Source organism: Scyliorhinus canicula, chromosome 21 (assembly GCF_902713615.1).
Source record: "Scyliorhinus canicula chromosome 21, sScyCan1.1, whole genome shotgun sequence".
NCBI lineage: Eukaryota > Metazoa > Chordata > Chondrichthyes > Carcharhiniformes > Scyliorhinidae > Scyliorhinus > Scyliorhinus canicula.
The window spans coordinates 66,760,462-66,780,585 of NC_052166.1; the positions used below are offsets into that span (position 1 = coordinate 66,760,462).

The 20,124-nt window shown below is 57.3% G+C and overlaps 1 protein-coding gene across 1 annotated transcript; it reads left to right on the top strand.

Moving 5' to 3' along the window:
• Positions 1-508: 508 nt before the first annotated feature.
• On the top strand, positions 509-18,341 carry endog (endonuclease G). The gene is made up of 3 exons (XM_038781790.1): positions 509-1,119; positions 13,533-13,642; positions 16,583-18,341. The coding sequence occupies exons 1-3, from the start codon at positions 604-606 to the stop codon at positions 16,863-16,865; spliced, it is 909 nt and encodes a 302-aa protein (XP_038637718.1). The 5' UTR covers positions 509-603; the 3' UTR covers positions 16,866-18,341.
• Positions 18,342-20,124: the final 1,783 nt, after the last annotated feature.

Sequence of the window (20,124 nt, forward strand, 5' to 3'; positions counted from 1 at the left end):
CCCTATGCTTCAGCTGATGCCTGTGTATTTACATTGTGTATTGATCGTATGTCGTATGTTTTTCATGTATGGAACAATCTGGACTGTACGCAGAACAATACTTTTCACTGTACCTTGGTACACGTGACAATAAACCCAAATCTAAATCCAGTCCACGGTGCGATGCAAAGAGATATATGACCTGAGACTCGAGTCAGTTGTGGACTGGACAGAGACCTGTGTAGAAGCAAGCATGGAGTTCGCTGATAGGCTTTGTAGAATCTCTGCAGTGCAGAAGGAGGCCATTTGGCCCATCGAATCGGCACTAAGCTTGGGCTATACCCAGTACGTACACACCTTGTTGTGCACATAATCAACAAACACTTAACGTTCAACTGTAAAGGCTGGACATACGATAAATGGCAGTGGTGAGGGGCGGGATGCCGCTCTGAGCCAGAGTAGGTATCAATAGCAGAATGAAGGTGAGGTAGAGGTAGAGGCTCATTATACAGAGGGCTGAGTGGGGGGATAGCACAGGCAGGATGGGCCGAAAGGGCAGCTGATTTTTGGAGGAGGCTTTGCCGTTTTGAGGAGGGGTTGAGGCGTGACTTTCCCGCCCTGGACATGCGGCGGCTGCTGGAATCGCGCTGGCTGCTGGCGGGTTTCTCGCTGGCGGCGGGAGTGGGCCTGGGGCTGGCTTGGCGCCGGGAGGTGCCGGCTGTGGCTGCGGCCAGCCTGGTGCCGCCCCAGGCCCCGGCCTCGGTGCCGCCCCAGGCCCCGGCCTCGGTGCCGCCCCAGGCCCCGGCTTCGGTGCCGCCCGCCGCCCTGATGCGGTTCGGCCTCCCGGCCGGGCCGCAGCTCCGCAGCCGGGACTCCTACCTGCTGGCGTACGAGCCGCGGACGCGGAACGCGGCCTGGGTGCTGGAGCAGCTGGAGGCCGGGCGCCTGGGCCTGGGGCGCTCGGAGCGGGCCCTCTGCCGCTTCCGGGAGGACGAGTCCCTGCACCAGTACCACCGGGCCCGCAACAGCGACTTCCGAGGCAGCGGCCTAGACCGGGGCCACCTGGCCGCCGCTGCCAACCACAGCCACAGCCAGAGGAGCCTGGACGACACCTTCTACCTCAGCAATGTGGTGCCCCAGGTAAAAACCAGGCCGCTCGGCCCATTGCACCGCTGCTAGCCCCAAACTCACACCGCTGCTAGCCCCGAGCTCACACCGCTGCTAGCCCCAACCCACACCGCTGCTAGCCCCGAGCTCACACCGCTGCTAGCCCCGAGCTCACACCGCTGCTAGCCCCGAGCTCACACCGCTGCTAGCCCCGAGCTCACACCGCTGCTAGCCCCAAACTCACACCGCTGCTAGCCCCGAGCTCACACCGCTGCTAGCCCCAAACTCACACCGCTGCTAGCCCCGAGCTCACACCGCTGCTAGCCCCAACTCACACCGCTGCTAGCCCCAACTCACACCGCTGCTAGCCCCGAGCTCACACCGCTGCTAGCCCCAAACTCACACCGCTGCTAGCCCCGAGCTCACACCGCTGCTAGCCCAAACTCACACCGCTGCTAGCCCCAAACTCACACCGCTGCTAGCCCCGAGCTCACACCGCTGCTAGCCCCGAGCTCACACCGCTGCTAGCCCCAACTCACACCGCTGCTAGCCCAAACTCACACCGCTGCTAGCCCAAACTCACACCGCTGCTAGCCCCGAGCTCACACCGCTGCTAGCCCCAACTCTCACCGCTGCTAGCCCCAAGCTCACACCGCTGCTAGCCCCGAGCTCACACCGCTGCTAGCCCAAACTCACACCGCTGCTAGCCCCGAGCTCACACCGCTGCTAGCCCCAAGCTCACACCGCTGCTAGCCCCGAGCTCACACCGCTGCTAGCCCAAACTCACACCGCTGCTAGCCCCGAGCTCACACCGCTGCTAGCCCCAACTCACACCGCTGCTAGCCCCAAGCTCACACCGCTGCTAGCCCCGAGCTCACACCGCTGCTAGCCCCAAGCTCACACCGCTGCTAGCCCCAAACTCACACCGCTGCTAGCCCCGAGCTCACACCGCTGCTAGCCCCAAACTCACACCGCTGCTAGCCCCAAACTCACACCGCTGCTAGCCCCGAGCTCACACCGCTGCTAGCCCCAAACTCACACCGCTGCTAGCCCCGAGCTCACACCGCTGCTAGCCCCAAACTCACACCGCTGCTAGCCCCGAGCTTACACCGCTGCTAGCCCCAAACTCACACCGCTGCTAGCCCCAAACTCACACCGCTGCTAGCCCAAACTCACACCGCTGCTAGCCCAAACTCACACCGCTGCTAGCCCCGAGCTCACACCGCTGCTAGCCCCAAACTCACACCGCTGCTAGCCCCAAACTCACACCGCTGCTAGCCCCGAGCTCACACCGCTGCTAGCCCCAACTCACACCGCTGCTAGCCCAAACTCACACCGCTGCTAGCCCCAAACTCACACCGCTGCTAGCCCCAAACTCACACCGCTGCTAGCCCTAGCCCAAACTCACACCGCTGCTAGCCCCGAGCTCACACCGCTGCTAGCCCCAACTCACACCGCTGCTAGCCCCGAGCTCACACCGCTGCTAGCCCCAAACTCACACCGCTGCTAGCCCCAAACTCACACCGCTGCTAGCCCCAAACTCACACCGCTGCTAGCCCCAAACTCACACCGCTGCTAGCCCCAACTCACACCGCTGCTAGCCCCAACTCACACCGCTGCTAGCCCCAAACTCACACCGCTGCTAGCCCCAAACTCACACCGCTGCTAGCCCCGAGCTCACACCGCTGCTAGCCCCAAACTCACACCGCTGCTAGCCCCGAGCTCACACCGCTGCTAGCCCCGAGCTCACACCGCTGCTAGCCCCGAGCTCACACCGCTGCTAGCCCCGAGCTCACACCGCTGCTAGCCCCGAGCTCACACCGCTGCTAGCCCAAACTCACACCGCTGCTAGCCCCAAACTCACACCGCTACTAGCCCCAAACTCACACCGCTGCTAGCCCCAACTCACACCGCTGCTAGCCCCAAACTCACACCGCTGCTAGCCCCAACTCACACCGCTGCTAGCCCCGAGCTCACACCGCTGCTAGCCCCGAGCTCACACCGCTGCTAGCCCCGAGCTCACACCGCTGCTAGCCCCAAACTCACACCGCTGCTAGCCCCGAGCTCACACCGCTGCTAGCCCCAAACACACCGCTGCTAGCCCCAAACTCACACCGCTGCTAGCCCCAAACTCACACCGCTGCTAGCCCCAAACTCACACCGCTGCTAGCCCCAAACTCACACCACTGCTAGCCCCAAACACACCTCTGCTAGCCCCAAACTCACACCGCTGCTAGCCCCAAACTCACACCGCTGCTAGCCCCAAACACACCGCTGCTAGCCCCAAACTCACACCGCTGCTAGCCCCAAACTCACACCGCTGCTAGCCCCAAACTCACACCGCTGCTAGCCCCAACTCACACCGCTGCTAGCCCCAACTCACACCGCTGCTAGCCCCAAACTCACACCGCTGCTAGCCCCAAACTCACACCGCTGCTAGCCCCGAGCTCACACCGCTGCTAGCCCCAAACTCACACCGCTGCTAGCCCCGAGCTCACACCGCTGCTAGCCCCGAGCTCACACCGCTGCTAGCCCAAACTCACACCGCTGCTAGCCCAAACTCACACCGCTGCTAGCCCCAACTCACACCGCTGCTAGCCCCGAGCTCACACCGCTGCTAGCCCCAACTCACACCGCTGCTAGCCCCGAGCTCACACCGCTGCTAGCCCAAACTCACACCGCTGCTAGCCCAAACTCACACCGCTGCTAGCCCCGAGCTCACACCGCTGCTAGCCCCAAACTCTCACCGCTGCTAGCCCCAACTCACACCGCTGCTAGCCCCAACTCACACCGCTGCTAGCCCTAGCCCAAACTCACACCGCTGCTAGCCCCGAGCTCACACCGCTGCTAGCCCAAACTCACACCGCTGCTAGCCCCAACTCACACCGCTGCTAGCCCCAAACACACCGCTGCTAGCCCCAAACTCACACCGCTGCTAGCCCCAAACTCACACCGCTGCTAGCCCCAACTCACACCGCTGCTAGCCCCAACTCACACCGCTGCTAGCCCCGAGCTCACACCGCTGCTAGCCCCAACTCACACCGCTGCTAGCCCTAGCCCCAACTCACACCGCTGCTAGCCCCAAACTCACACCGCTGCTAGCCCCGAGCTCACACCGCTGCTAGCCCCAAACTCACACCGCTGCTAGCCCAAACTCACACCGCTGCTAGCCCCAAACTCACACCGCTGCTAGCCCCAAACTCACACCGCTGCTAGCCCAAACTCACACCGCTGCTAGCCCCGAGCTCACACCGCTGCTAGCCCCAACTCACACCGCTGCTAGCCCCAACTCACACCGCTGCTAGCCCCAACTCACACCGCTGCTAGCCCCAACTCACACCGCTGCTAGCCCCAACTCTCACCGCTGCTAGCCCCGAGCTCACACTGCTGCTAGCCCCGAGCTCACACCGCTGCTAGCCCCAACTCACACCGCTGCTAGCCCCAAACTCACACCGCTGCTAGCCCAAACTCACACCGCTGCTAGCCCAAACTCACACCGCTGCTAGCCCCGAGCTCACACCGCTGCTAGCCCCAACTCACACCGCTGCTAGCCCCGAGCTCACACCGCTGCTAGCCCCGAGCTCACACCGCTGCTAGCCCCAAACTCACACCGCTGCTAGCCCAAACTCACACCGCTGCTAGCCCAAACTCACACCGCTGCTAGCCCCGAGCTCACACCGCTGCTAGCCCCAAACTCTCACCGCTGCTAGCCCCAACTCACACCGCTGCTAGCCCTAGCCCAAACTCACACCGCTGCTAGCCCCAACTCACACCGCTGCTAGCCCCAACTCACACCGCTGCTAGCCCTAGCCCAAACTCACACCGCTGCTAGCCCCGAGCTCACACCGCTGCTAGCCCCGAGCTCACACCGCTGCTAGCCCCAAACTCACACCGCTGCTAGCCCAAACTCACACCGCTGCTAGCCCCAACTCACACCGCTGCTAGCCCCAAACACACCGCTGCTAGCCCCAAACTCACACCGCTGCTAGCCCCAAACTCACACCGCTGCTAGCCCAAACTCACACCGCTGCTAGCCCCAAACTCACACCGCTGCTAGCCCCAAACTCACACCGCTGCTAGCCCAAACTCACACCGCTGCTAGCCCCGAGCTCACACCGCTGCTAGCCCCAACTCACACCGCTGCTAGCCCCAACTCACACCGCTGCTAGCCCCAACTCACACCGCTGCTAGCCCCAACTCACACCGCTGCTAGCCCCAACTCTCACCGCTGCTAGCCCCGAGCTCACACTGCTGCTAGCCCCGGGCTCACACCGCTGCTAGCCCCAACTCACACCGCTGCTAGCCCCGAGCTCACACCGCTGCGAGCCCCAACTCACACCGCTGCTAGCCCCAAACTCACACCGCTGCTAGCCCCAAACTCACACCGCTGCTAGCCCCAAACTCACACCGCTGCTAGCCCCGAGCTCACACCGCTGCTAGCCCCAAACTCACACCGCTGCTAGCCCCAAACTCACACCGCTGCTAGCCCCAAACTCACACCGCTGCTAGCCCCGAGCTCACACCGCTGCTAGCCCCGAGCTCACACCGCTGCTAGCCCCGAGCTCACACCGCTGCTAGCCCCGAGCTCACACCGCTGCTAGCCCCAAACTCACACCGCTGCTAGCCCCAAACTCACACCGCTGCTAGCCCCAAACTCACACCGCTGCTAGCCCCAAACACACCGCTGCTAGCCCCAAACTCACACCGCTGCTAGCCCCAAACTCACACCGCTGCTAGCCCCAAACACACCGCTGCTAGCCCCAAACTCACACCGCTGCTAGGCCCAACTCACACCGCTGCTAGCCCCAAACTCACACCGCTGCTAGCCCCGAGCTCACACCGCTGCTAGCCCCAAACTCACACCGCTGCTAGCCCCAAACTCACACCGCTGCTAGCCCAAACTCACACCGCTGCTAGCCCAAACTCACACCGCTGCTAGCCCAAACTCACACCGCTGCTAGCCCAAACTCACACCGCTGCTAGCCCCGAGCTCACACCGCTGCTAGCCCCGAGCTCACACCGCTGCTAGCCCCAAACTCACACCGCTGCTAGCCCCAAACTCACACCGCTGCTAGCCCAAACTCACACCGCTGCTAGCCCAAACTCACACCGCTGCTAGCCCCGAGCTCACACCGCTGCTAGCCCAAACTCACACCGCTGCTAGCCCCGAGCTCACACCGCTGCTAGCCCCAAACTCTCACCGCTGCTAGCCCCAACTCACACCGCTGCTAGCCCCAACTCACACCGCTGCTAGCCCCAACTCACACCGCTGCTAGCCCCGAGCTCACACCGCTGCTAGCCCCAACTCACACCGCTGCTAGCCCCGAGCTCACACCGCTGCTAGCCCCGAGCTCACACCGCTGCTAGCCCCAAACTCACACCGCTGCTAGCCCCAAACTCACACCGCTGCTAGCCCCAAACTCACACCGCTGCTAGCCCCAAGCTCACACCGCTGCTAGCCCCAAACTCACACCGCTGCTAGCCCCAAACTCACACCGCTGCTAGCCCCGAGCTCACACCGCTGCTAGCCCCAAACTCACACCGCTGCGAGCCCCAAACTCACACCGCTGCTAGCCCCAAACTCACACCGCTGCTAGCCCCAAACTCACACCGCTGCTAGCCCCAAACTCACACCGCTGCTAGCCCCAAACACACCGCTGCTAGCCCCAAACTCACACCGCTGCTAGCCCCAAACTCACACCGCTGCTAGCCCCAAACACACCGCTGCTAGCCCCAAACTCACACCGCTGCTAGCCCCAACTCACACCGCTGCTAGCCCCAAACTCACACCGCTGCTAGCCCCGAGCTCACACCGCTGCTAGCCCCAAACTCACACCGCTGCTAGCCCCAAACTCACACCGCTGCTAGCCCAAACTCACACCGCTGCTAGCCCAAACTCACACCGCTGCTAGCCCAAACTCACACCGCTGCTAGCCCAAACTCACACCGCTGCTAGCCCCGAGCTCACACCGCTGCTAGCCCCAACTCACACCGCTGCTAGCCCAAACTCACACCGCTGCTAGCCCCGAGCTCACACCGCTGCTAGCCCAAACTCACACCGCTGCTAGCCCCGAGCTCACACCGCTGCTAGCCCCAAACTCTCACCGCTGCTAGCCCCAACTCACACCGCTGCTAGCCCCATCTCACACCGCTGCTAGCCCCGAGCTCACACCGCTGCTAGCCCCAACTCACACCGCTGCTAGCCCCGAGCTCACACCGCTGCTAGCCCCGAGCTCACACCGCTGCTAGCCCCAAACTCACACCGCTGCTAGCCCCAAACTCACACCGCTGCTAGCCCCAAACTCACACCGCTGCTAGCCCCAAACTCACACCGCTGCTAGCCCCGAGCTCACACCGCTGCTAGCCCCGAGCTCACACCGCTACTAGCCCCAAACTCACACCACTGCTAGCCCCAAACTCACACCGCTGCTAGCCCCAAACTCACACCGCTGCTAGCCCCGAGCTCACACCGCTGCTAGCCCCAAACTCACACCGCTGCGAGCCCCAAACTCACACCGCTGCTAGCCCCAAACTCACACCGCTGCTAGCCCCAAACTCACACCGCTGCTAGCCCCAAACACACCGCTGCTAGCCCCAAACTCACACCGCTGCTAGCCCAAACTCACACCGCTGCTAGCCCAAACTCACACCGCTGCTAGCCCAAACTCACACCGCTGCTAGCCCAAACTCACACCGCTGCTAGCCCCGAGCTCACACCGCTGCTAGCCCCGAGCTCACACCGCTGCTAGCCCCAAACTCACACCGCTGCTAGCCCCAAACTCACACCGCTGCTAGCCCAAACTCACACCGCTGCTAGCCCCGAGCTCACACCGCTGCTAGCCCCAAACTCACACCGCTGCTAGCCCCGAGCTCACACCGCTGCTAGCCCAAACTCACACCGCTGCTAGCCCCGAGCTCACACCGCTGCTAGCCCCAAACTCTCACCGCTGCTAGCCCCAACTCACACCGCTGCTAGCCCCAACTCACACCGCTGCTAGCCCCGAGCTCACACCGCTGCTAGCCCAAACTCACACCGCTGCTAGCCCCGAGCTCACACCGCTGCTAGCCCCAACTCACACCGCTGCTAGCCCCAACTCACACCGCTGCTAGCCCCGAGCTCACACCGCTGCTAGCCCCAACTCACACCGCTGCTAGCCCCGAGCTCACACCGCTGCTAGCCCCGAGCTCACACCGCTGCTAGCCCCAAACTCACACCGCTGCTAGCCCAAACTCACACCGCTGCTAGCCCCGAGCTCACACCACTGCTAGCCCAACTCACACCGCTGCTAGCCCAAACTCACACCGCTGCTAGCCCCGAGCTCACACCGCTGCTAGCCCCGAGCTCACGCCGCTGCTAGCCCCGAGCTCACACCGCTGCTAGCCCCAACTCACACCGCTGCTAGCCCCAACTCACACCGCTGCTAGCCCCGAGCTCACACCGCTGCTAGCCCCGAGCTCACACCGCTGCTAGCCCCGAGCTCACACCGCTGCTAGCCCCAAACTCACACCGCTGCTAGCCCAAACTCACACCGCTGCTAGCCCCGAGCTCACACCACTGCTAGCCCAAACTCACACCGCTGCTAGCCCAAACTCACACCGCTGCTAGCCCCGAGCTCACACCGCTGCTAGCCCCGAGCTCACGCCGCTGCTAGCCCCGAGCTCACACCGCTGCTAGCCCCAACTCACACCGCTGCTAGCCCCAACTCACACCGCTGCTAGCCCCGAGCTCACACCGCTGCTAGCCCCGAGCTCACACCGCTGCTAGCCCCAAACTCACATCGCTGCTAGCCCCGAGCTCACACCGCTGCTAGCCCCAAACTCACACCGCTGCTAGCCCAAACTCACACCGCTGCTAGCCCCGAGCTCACACCGCTGCTAGCCCAAACTCACACCGCTGCTAGCCCCGAGCTCTCACCGCTGCTAGCCCCGAGCTCACACCGCTGCTAGCCCCAACTCACACCGCTGCTAGCCCCAACTCACACCGCTGCTAGCCCCGAGCTCACACCGCTGCTAGCCCCAACTCACACCGCTGCTAGCCCCGAGCTCACACCGCTGCTAGCCCCAACTCACACCGCTGCTAGCCCCGAGCTCACACCGCTGCTAGCCCCGAGCTCACACCGCTGCTAGCCCCAAACTCACACCGCTGCTAGCCCCAAACTCACACCGCTGCTAGCCCCAAACTCACACCGCTGCTAGCCCCAAACTCACACCGCTGCTAGCCCCGAGCTCACACCGCTGCTAGCCCCGAGCTCACACCGCTACTAGCCCCAAACTCACACCACTGCTAGCCCCAAACTCACACCGCTGCTAGCCCCAAACTCACACCGCTGCTAGCCCCGAGCTCACACCGCTGCTAGCCCCAAACTCACACCGCTGCTAGCCCCAAACTCACACCGCTGCTAGCCCCAAACTCACACCGCTGCTAGCCCCGAGCTCACACCGCTGCTAGCCCCAAACTCACACCGCTGCTAGCCCCGAGCTCACACCGCTGCTAGCCCCAAACTCACACCACTGCTAGCCCAAACTCACACCGCTGCTAGCCCAAACTCACACCGCTGCTAGCCCCAAACTCACACCGCTGCTAGCCCCAAACTCACACCGCTGCGAGCCCCAAACTCACACCGCTGCTAGCCCCAAACTCACACCGCTGCTAGCCCCAAACTCACACCGCTGCTAGCCCCAAACACACCGCTGCTAGCCCCAAACTCACACCGCTGCTAGCCCAAACTCACACCGCTGCTAGCCCAAACTCACACCGCTGCTAGCCCAAACTCACACCGCTGCTAGCCCAAACTCACACCGCTGCTAGCCCCGAGCTCACACCGCTGCTAGCCCCGAGCTCACACCGCTGCTAGCCCCAAACTCACACCGCTGCTAGCCCCAAACTCACACCGCTGCTAGCCCAAACTCACACCGCTGCTAGCCCCGAGCCTCACACCGCTGCTAGCCCCAAACTCACACCGCTGCTAGCCCCGAGCTCACACCGCTGCTAGCCCAAACTCACACCGCTGCTAGCCCCGAGCTCACACCGCTGCTAGCCCCAAACTCTCACCGCTGCTAGCCCCAACTCACACCGCTGCTAGCCCCAACTCACACCGCTGCTAGCCCCGAGCTCACACCGCTGCTAGCCCAAACTCACACCGCTGCTAGCCCCGAGCTCACACCGCTGCTAGCCCCAACTCACACCGCTGCTAGCCCCAACTCACACCGCTGCTAGCCCCGAGCTCACACCGCTGCTAGCCCCAACTCACACCGCTGCTAGCCCCGAGCTCACACCGCTGCTAGCCCCGAGCTCACACCGCTGCTAGCCCCAAACTCACACCGCTGCTAGCCCCAAACTCACACCGCTGCTAGCCCCGAGCTCACACCGCTGCTAGCCCCAAACTCACACCGCTGCTAGCCCCAAACTCACACCGCTGCTAGCCCCAACTCACACCGCTGCTAGCCCAAACTCACACCGCTGCTAGCCCCGAGCTCACACCGCTGCTAGCCCCAACTCACACCGCTGCTAGCCCCGAGCTCACACCGCTGCTAGCCCCGACCTCACACCGCTGCTAGCCCCAAACTCACACCGCTGCTAGCCCAAACTCACACCGCTGCTAGCCCCGAGCTCACACCACTGCTAGCCCAAACTCACACCGCTGCTAGCCCAAACTCACACCGCTGCTAGCCCCGAGCTCACACCGCTGCTAGCCCCGAGCTCACGCCGCTGCTAGCCCCGAGCTCACACCGCTGCTAGCCCCAACTCACACCGCTGCTAGCCCCAACTCACACCGCTGCTAGCCCCGAGCTCACACCGCTGCTAGCCCCGAGCTCACACCGCTGCTAGCCCCGAGCTCACACCGCTGCTAGCCCCAAACTCACACCGCTGCTAGCCCAAACTCACACCGCTGCTAGCCCCGAGCTCACACCACTGCTAGCCCAAACTCACACCGCTGCTAGCCCAAACTCACACCGCTGCTAGCCCCGAGCTCACACCGCTGCTAGCCCCGAGCTCACGCCGCTGCTAGCCCCGAGCTCACACCGCTGCTAGCCCAAACTCACACCGCTGCTAGCCCCAACTCACACCGCTGCTAGCCCCGAGCTCACACCGCTGCTAGCCCCGAGCTCACACCGCTGCTAGCCCCAAACTCACATCGCTGCTAGCCCCGAGCTCACACCGCTGCTAGCCCCAAACTCACACCGCTGCTAGCCCAAACTCACACCGCTGCTAGCCCCGAGCTCACACCGCTGCTAGCCCAAACTCACACCGCTGCTAGCCCCGAGCTCTCACCGCTGCTAGCCCCGAGCTCACACCGCTGCTAGCCCCAACTCACACCGCTGCTAGCCCCAACTCACACCGCTGCTAGCCCCGAGCTCACACCGCTGCTAGCCCCAACTCACACCGCTGCTAGCCCCGAGCTCACCGCTGCTAGCCCCGAGCTCACACCGCTGCTAGCCCCAAACTCACACCGCTGCTAGCCCAAACTCACACCGCTGCTAGCCCCAAACTCACACCGCTGCTAGCCCCAAACTCACACCGCTGCTAGCCCCAAACTCACACCGCTACTAGCCCCAAACTCTCACCGCTGCTAGCCCAAACTCACACCGCTGCTAGCCCCAAACTCACACCGCTGCTAGCCCCGAGCTCACACCGCTGCTAGCCCAAACTGACACCGCTGCTAGCCCCGAGCTCACACCGCTGCTAGCCCCAAACTCACACCGCTGCTAGCCCCGAGCTCACACCGCTGCTAGCCCAAACTGACACCGCTGCTAGCCCTGAGCTCACACCGCTACTAGCCCCGAGCTCACACCGCTGCTAGCCCAAACTCACACCGCTGCTAGCACCGAGCTCACACCGCTGCTAGCCCCAAACTCACACCGCTGCTAGCCCCAAACTCACACCGCTGCTAGCCCTAGCCCAAACTCACATCGCTGCTAGCCCCAACTCACACCGCTGCTAGCCCCGAGCTCACACCGCTGCTAGCCCCAAACTCACACCGCTACTAGCCCCGAGCTCACACCGCTACTAGCCCCGAGCTCACACCGCTGCTAGCCCCGAGCTCACACCGCTGCTAGCCCCGAGCTCACACCGCTGCTAGCCCCAAACTCACACCGCTGCTAGCCCCGAGCTCACACCGCTGCTAGCCCCGAGCTCACACCGCTGCTAGCCCCGAGCTCACACCATTGTGGTGCCACCCTGCAGGAGGCGGGCATCGCCCGGCAGGAGGCGGGCATCACCCCGCAGGGTCGTTGCCCTTGGGAAGGTGGTGGGTCAGTGGCCTGCCACAACAGGGGCCGTTCAGCCCATCGGGTCTGCACCAACCCCTCCGACAGAGCATCCGACTCGGCCCTCACCCTCGCCCCATCCCTGTAACCCCAGCTAACCTTCAGACACAATCTTTTTTTAAAATAAATTTAGAGTACCCAATTCATTTTTTTTTCAATTAAGGGGCATTTTAACGTGGCCAGTTCACCTACCCTGCACATCTTTGGGTTGTGGGGGCAAACCCACGCAAACACTGGGAGGATGTGCAAACTCCACACGGACAGTGGCCCAGAGCCTGGATCGAATCTGGGACCTCGACGCCGTGAGGCAGCAGGGCTAACCCACTGCACCAGCGTGCTGCCCCCTAAGGTACAATCTTTAGTCCGTGGGACGATACTGGGGCACCCGGAGGAAATCCCCGCAGACACGGGGAGAACGTGCAGACTCCGCACAGACAGTGACCCAAGCCGGGAATTGAACCAGGATTCCCGGAGCTATGAGGCAGCAGTGCTAACCACTATGCCGCCGTGCCTCCCATAAGAAGACAAGGACTCACCACCAGTCAGCTGCTCCCCCCCCCCAAGGCGATGGGCGGCATAGTGGTTAGCATTGCTCCCTCGTGGTGCCAGGGACCCGGGTTAGATTGGGTGACTGTGTGGAATTTACACGTTCTCCCCCGTGTCTGCGTGGGTTTCCTACCACGGTTCAGATATGTCGCAGGTTAGATGGATTGGCTAAATTACCCCATGGTGTCCAAAAGGGTAGCTGGGGTTACAATGGAGGCGTGAGCTTAAGTAAACTGCTCTTCCCAAGGGTCGCTGCTGACTCAATGGGCCAAATTTCCTTCTACTGCACTGTAATTTCTATGATTTAACCCAAGGATCACCACACCTCAGGCGAGGGGCAAGGTTGAATAACCTCAGCCCGTCCAGGAATTGAACCCGTGCTGCTGAACTTGCTCTGCATCATGAACCAGCTGTCCAGCCAAATGAGCTAAACAGGAATCTGTGTAGCTCTTCATTGCCCGACACAAACATGAAGCCTGAATGACCTGCTGTGCTGAAATTTTCTACGTCTGTGATTTTAAAAGGACACGTTGGCTTCATGTTATATACTATAAACCAATGTGTGTTGAAACCTTGTTTGTTTTAGGATTTGTTTATACTTGCTCTGTTTTATCTTCACTTCTCCCCTCTAGAACCCTAATTTAAATAAAAATGTCTGGAACAACCTGGAGAAGTATTGTCGGAGCCTGACTAAGTCCAACAAGAATGTGTATATCTGCACTGGACCCCTCTATCTGCCGAGGTATGACCCTGCCTATCCATCAGGTTCCGTAGGATAAAAGAGGATCCATTATTAAAACCCAGGGTAATACAGGCAATTAAAAAAACTTCAAACACCTCAGAGGCGAAGGTATATCTCTGTCCAGCACAGAACAGGAAATTCCCAATGTCATTCCTGATCAGCTTGCTCTCGGCGATGACACTCCAGGTGTTCGGCTCCTTCCTGGACACTTTTCCCTCCACTTTGGGAGGTCTTGGGCCAGGGATTCCCAGGTGTCAGTGGGGATGTTGCACTTTTCCAAGCAGGCTTTGAGGGTGTCCTTGACGTGTTTCCTCTGCCCTCCTGGGGCTCACTTGCCGTGTCGGAGCTCCAAATAGAGTGTTTGTTCCTGGAATCTCGTATCAGAAATGCAGACAAAGTGGCTCGCCGAGCGGAGCTGATGGGGCCTCACGGTAGCATGGTGGTTAGCATCAATGCTTCACAGCTCCAGGGTCCCAGGTTTGATTCCCGGCTGGGTCACTGTCTGTGTGGAGTCTCCACGTCCTCCCCGTGTGTGCGTGGGTTTCCTCCGGGTGCTCCGGTTTCCTCCCACAGTCCAAAGATGTGCGGATTAGGTGGATTGGCCATGATAAATTGCCCGTAGTGTAAGGTTAATGGGGGGATTGTTGGGTTACGGGTATACAGGTTACGTGGGTTTAAGTAGGGTAATCATTGCTCGGCACAACATCGAGGGCCGAAGGGACTGTTCTATGTTCTAAGCGTAGTCAATGCCTCGCTCCGGAGATGTAGGCCTCGGTGAGAACACTGACATTGATGTGCTGATCCTGCTAATCGAGTTTCAGGATCCTGCGAGGGCACGCTGGTGGTACTTCTCCAGGGTTTTGAGGTGCCTGCTGTTCACAGTCCATGGCTCTGGGCCATCTAGGACGGCGGGTATCACTCCTGCTCTGTAGACTATGAGTTTGTTCCCGGGTCCGAGGTCTTGATCTTCAAGTGTTTGAAGTGACCGTAGGTTGTCCTGCCACACTGAAGACTGTGTTGAACCTCATTGTCGCTGTTTGCCCTTGTTGGCAGTTGGCTCTCAAGGTATGGAAAGAGGAAAGAGGTCCACGCTGACCGGTAGCTCAAAGACAGAGGGTGGGGTGACCTTGGATCTGGCCTGCAGGCAGCGGACGGATTCTTGGTTGCCCTGTAGTTTAACTCCACTGCAGTGGGAAGCTTACTGAGGCTGAGATGGAGCTTTGCAGCCAGGAAGTTAGAGGGGAGCGTTGGTGCGGTGACACAGCCTTGCTTGATCCCAGTCCGAATGTGAACTGGGTCTTCAGTGGTTCCATTGGTCAGGGTTACGGCTAGCATCTCATTGTGGAGCAGGTGGAGAATGTGGATACCACAATCGCTTCACAGCTCCAGGGTCCCATGTTCGATTCCGGCTTGGGTCACTGTCTGTGCGGAGTCTGCACATCCTCCCCGTGTGTGCGTGGGTTTCCTCCGGGTGCTCCGGTTTCCTCCCACAGTCCAAAGATGTGCAGGTTAGGTGGATTGGCCATGATAAATTGCCCTTCGAGTCCAAAATGCCCTTAGTGTTGGGTGGGGTTACTGGGTTATGGGGATAGGGTGGAGTTGTTGACCTTGGGTAGGGTGCTCTTTCCAAGAGCCGGTGCAGACTCGATGGGCTGAACGGCCTCCTTCTGCACTGTAAATTCTATAATGGTGACAACCTTTTCGGAACAGCCGAAACAGAGGAGGATGCTCCACAATCCCGCACGGTTAACAGTGTCAAAGGCATTTGTGAAGTCAAAGAAGGTCATGTACAATGGTCGGTGCTATTCCGTGCATTTCCCTTGTAGTTGCCACATGATGAGGATCATGTCCGTTGTGCCTCTTAGTGGACGGAATCTGCATTTGGATTTGGATTTGTTTTATTGTCATGTGTCCAGACAGATCGTTCCATACATAAAAAACATGGGAGAGTAGGTTCTGTTCGGCCGGCCTAGGACATAAAAAGCCCAAATACTCCTGCTGTCCTTCTTTATCCTTTCTACAGGACCTCTCCCCCTGGGATTCATAAAGTGCAGTAGTCAACTCATGAGGGTTACACTGTTCTCTCGCTGTGACTATTAATGTCGCTGTTGCTCCTCTCTCATTCTGAATGGCCCCGTTGCTCCTCTCTCCCTCACTCTTCTATGTTATGGTAACTGCCTCCAGGTCCTCTTTTCACCCGCCCGTTTGCCTGTTAATTCATTTTACCTCCTGTTCATTCTGAATGTTAGAATATGAGATAGATAGTATTGATTGGTTGCTTTGCTGGCTTTTGTACAGTAAAAATTATTTTGTTTGTTTAATACCGTGGAACCTTGTGGCCTTATTCTCTTAGTAAGTAACTGGGATTTCAATTTTTGTCTACTTTAACAGAGCCAACCCGGATCAGAACCAAATTTGGGAATCTCATCCAGGGTCATAATACAACTGGGGGTCTGGGATTGCAACACTCTGATTAGAGGCTGAGTAAATTGGGGCCTGCACACTTGCTGGAATTTAGAAGAATGGTGAATGATCGGATTGAAACATACACGGATCTGAATGGGGCTTGACAGGGCAGACACTGATAGGTTCCTCTGGCTGGAAAATCTAGAACACTGGAGCGCAGTCCCAGGATAAGGGTTTGATCAATTAGGACTGAGATGAGAAGAAATTTCTTCAAAGAGTGAATTCTCTACGCCAGAAAGTTATGAATACTCCGTAATTGAATATACTCAAGGCTGAGATAGGCAGATGTTTGGACTCTTTGGGATATGGGGAGTGGAAGACCAGCCATGCTCATAGTGAATGGCAGGACCAGGCTCGACGGGCCGAATGGTTTCCTGCTCCTGATGTTCTTCTGAAGTGGGTATCCTGAGGATATGAAAGGTGCAGCTTGAATGAAAGTCCTTTTTTAAAATTGGTTTGTGTTTTTTTTAATAGGATGGAGCCAGACGGGAAGATGTACGTGAAATATCAGGTCATCGGGGAGAATAACGTTGCAGTCCCGACGCACATCTTCAAGGTGGTAATACTGGAGAAGCACAGCGGTGAAATTGAACTGCAGTCATATGTGATGCCCAATCAGCCGATAATGGAGAAAACGCCCCTCGAACGCTTCCTAGTCCCGATCGAAAGCATTGAGCGGGCTTCCGGCCTGCTCTTTGTCAGTAACATTCTGAAAAGGACTAACAAGCTAACGGCCATAACTGCCGGCGATAAATAACAGCACATCAGGTAGTGACCAGGTTTAGGGCTTGGGGAATTGCTTGAAATAGTTAGTAAAGTTTTTTCCCTAATTCCCAAGTCACTTTATTCAAATTATTTGATCATTTGAATGTTTTTAAGCACCAAATAGCCCCATTGTTTCATTAGTTACATTACCTAATCTGCATAATTATTGAATAAATTAAAACTTTTTAAGTGAAGAGCAATCACTGTCCAATTACTGGGAGGGGGTATGATCGGCAGGTTTTAAGTTTCGTATTGGTCGAAAAGTTACTTGAATCAATCTTGCTGTAGCTTCCGGAAATCAGATGGCTCAGATTGTTTTTTAAATTATTAATGGGGTGTGCGTGTGTCACTGGTAAAAGAGACTGGCATTGGCTCTCGTTCCTAGTTGCCATTTCACAAGGTGGTGGTGGACTCCATGTGGTGCAGGTGATTCCATGGAGCTTTTAAAGAAGTTCAGGATTTTTACCCAGCGACAGTGAAGGACCAATGATCGTTTTCTAAATTGGGATGATGTGTGACTTGGAAATGCCTGTATTCCTGACCACCTGCTGCCCCTCTTCGAGCGGAAGGTTGGGGAGGTGCTGCTTTGGCAGGTTTCTGCAAACTGTCAGCGGGTGATGGCCAACAGCGAGGGACGTTTTAAAGAGCGCATGTATCTCTATTCAAAGTTGCGTTTTCCCCAGGGGTATTTGACCACCTGTAATGTTGCGAGCGGCCAAAGCTGGAGGCGGGTCTTGCCGGGCCCCACAATTCCGCTTTATTAGATTTGTTGCTTCATCACGAAGATGAAATATCATCAGATCAGGAACCTGTGGAATGTCTGTGTCACTCAGTCAGTGTTGAGTTGTCTGGGTTTGAACCTTGAGGCAGTAATCCCCAAGCATTCTGAGTCACTTGGAGGTTAACCCAATGTGGGTTGGATCTGGGCAGGAAAAGGAGGGGAAGCTGGAACTGTGCTGTGTTGCTGTATTTGACCAGAACTTTTGTGTGATTAAAGCCTTTATTTCAGAGATTATTCCAGCTTTAATGTTTCCACTGGGCAGGGAGAAATTATATTTTTAATAAAACTTTATTTTTGTGTGGGGAAAACAAAAAATAAACTATTTTGAGAATGTGCATTTAATAATGCATGGGCTGTTTGGGGTCCCAGTTGGCCTCCGATTTAGTCAAACATGTTAAAAGCAGAAAATGGTGGGAAATTCTAACAGGTCTGGCAGCATCTGTGGAGAGAAACAGTCATGTTTCAGGTCAATGGCACTTCATTTTTGAGGAGTTTTATTTAAAGATGAGAAGTTGCAGAGCTACCTTGGCGAAGGAGGCCTGTCCTTTGGTCGCTGCGTTAATCTATTTGCTACTGGACACATTGATTGGTGGTAAACATATAAAGAACATTATCAATTGTGACATGTAAACCCCAGCATTATTCTGTTTATTTTACTTTAATATTAAATTCAAGTTTTGATCATGACGGTTTTGCTCCTCTAATTTGCACATGAGCCATTATCCAGGGGTGGAAATCTGTTAGAAATCAATAAAAGCCAAATGTAGGTGCACTAAGACATGGCAGGATATGCTTTATTCAGAGCTTAATCTGCTATTTTAGAACAATTACTCATGTATTTTCAGTCCGAAATTGTTCATGCAATGTCTAAAACTTAAATTTACAATGTATTTTTTTGCCTTTTTGTTTTCAACATGTCTGGCAAAAATTCATGAAAATATTGAAGCAACACGTCGCTTCTTAAAGTTTAAATCATGTTGGAAGAGAATCGGCACCAAAAAGGAGACAGAAATATTTATAATTGTTTCCTATTGTTCTAACAATTCACTTCTCCAATGATGGGAGTAAAAATCAGCCAGAACTGAACCATCAGACGAGACGAGTTCTGGATTAGAGTCCAGGTGTGTACTGAGTTTCATAGAAACTAGGAGGAGTAAGCCATTCGGCTCTTCGAGCCTGGTCCACGATTCAATGTGATCATAGCTGATCTTCGATCTCATTGCCATATTCACGCTTTCTCCTCATACCCCATGATGCTATTAAAATCTAATTATCTTGCTCTTTCTTGAATACATTCATCGACTTAGCCACCACAGCCTGTGGTGGTAGACAATTCCACAGGTATTTTTTCTCGTCCCAGCGCTGGTCTATCCTGTATCCTGAGACTGCGTCCCCTGATACTAGATTCCCCAACCAGGAAAAACACCTCCCTGCATCTTATGTGTTCAGCCCTGTTAGAATTTTATACATTTCAATCAGAGCTCTAAATTTCAGTAAAGGCAGGCCCAGTCAAATGAATCTCTCCTCAAACGACAGTCCTGCCAACCCCAGTACCAACCTACTGAACCTCCGTTGCATTCCCTCTACAGCAAGTACATTCTTTCTTAGGTAGGGAGACCAAAACTGAAACTGCACACGTCAGGTGTAGTCTCAACAATTCCCCGTACAGCTGTAGTAAGACATAGCTACTTCTGAACTCAAATCCTCTTACAATGAAAGCCAACATGTCATTTGCTTTCCTAATTGCTTACTGCACCAGCCTTTCCACTTTCATTGACAGGTGTAGAAGGACACCCAGGTTCCTTTTGTACATTTTCACTGCCTAATATCTCACCATTTAAATAATACTCTTCCTTTCTGTTCTTCACGCCAAAGTGTATAATTCACATTTAGCCAAGTTGAACTGCATCTGCCAGTTAGTCAATCACAGCTTGTGTGGGGTCTGTAGTTACCCTGCAAGACTTGAAAGCAGAAGTATTAGGACCGGGCCATGTGCACCCCAGCCGCCGTCTTCAGCATTGAGTTCAGAAGGAGGCCATTCGGTCCATCGAGTCTGCACTGCCCTTCTGAAAGAGCACCCCACCAAGACCCACTCCCCCGCTGTATCCCTGTAACCCCACCAAACCTACACATTTTTGGACTGTGGGAGGAAACCGGAGCGCCCGGAGGAAATCCACGCAGACATGGGGAGAACGTGCAGACTCCACACAGACAGTGACCCAAGGCTGGGATTGAACCTGGGTCCCTGGTAACCGCCAGACCGAGTATATCGATGGGATATGAGGGCTGAACTTCTAAATGAACTCCAGTTTCCTGTCCCAACTCCCCTAATTCCGAGTCTCCAAAAATCCAACAATTGCAGTCTGGATAATGACTGAACATTCCCAAAGCCTGAAGGAGTAGGCCTCACACAGCGACCGACAGGAGCAGACCTCACACAGCGACCAATAGGAACAGACCTCACACAGCG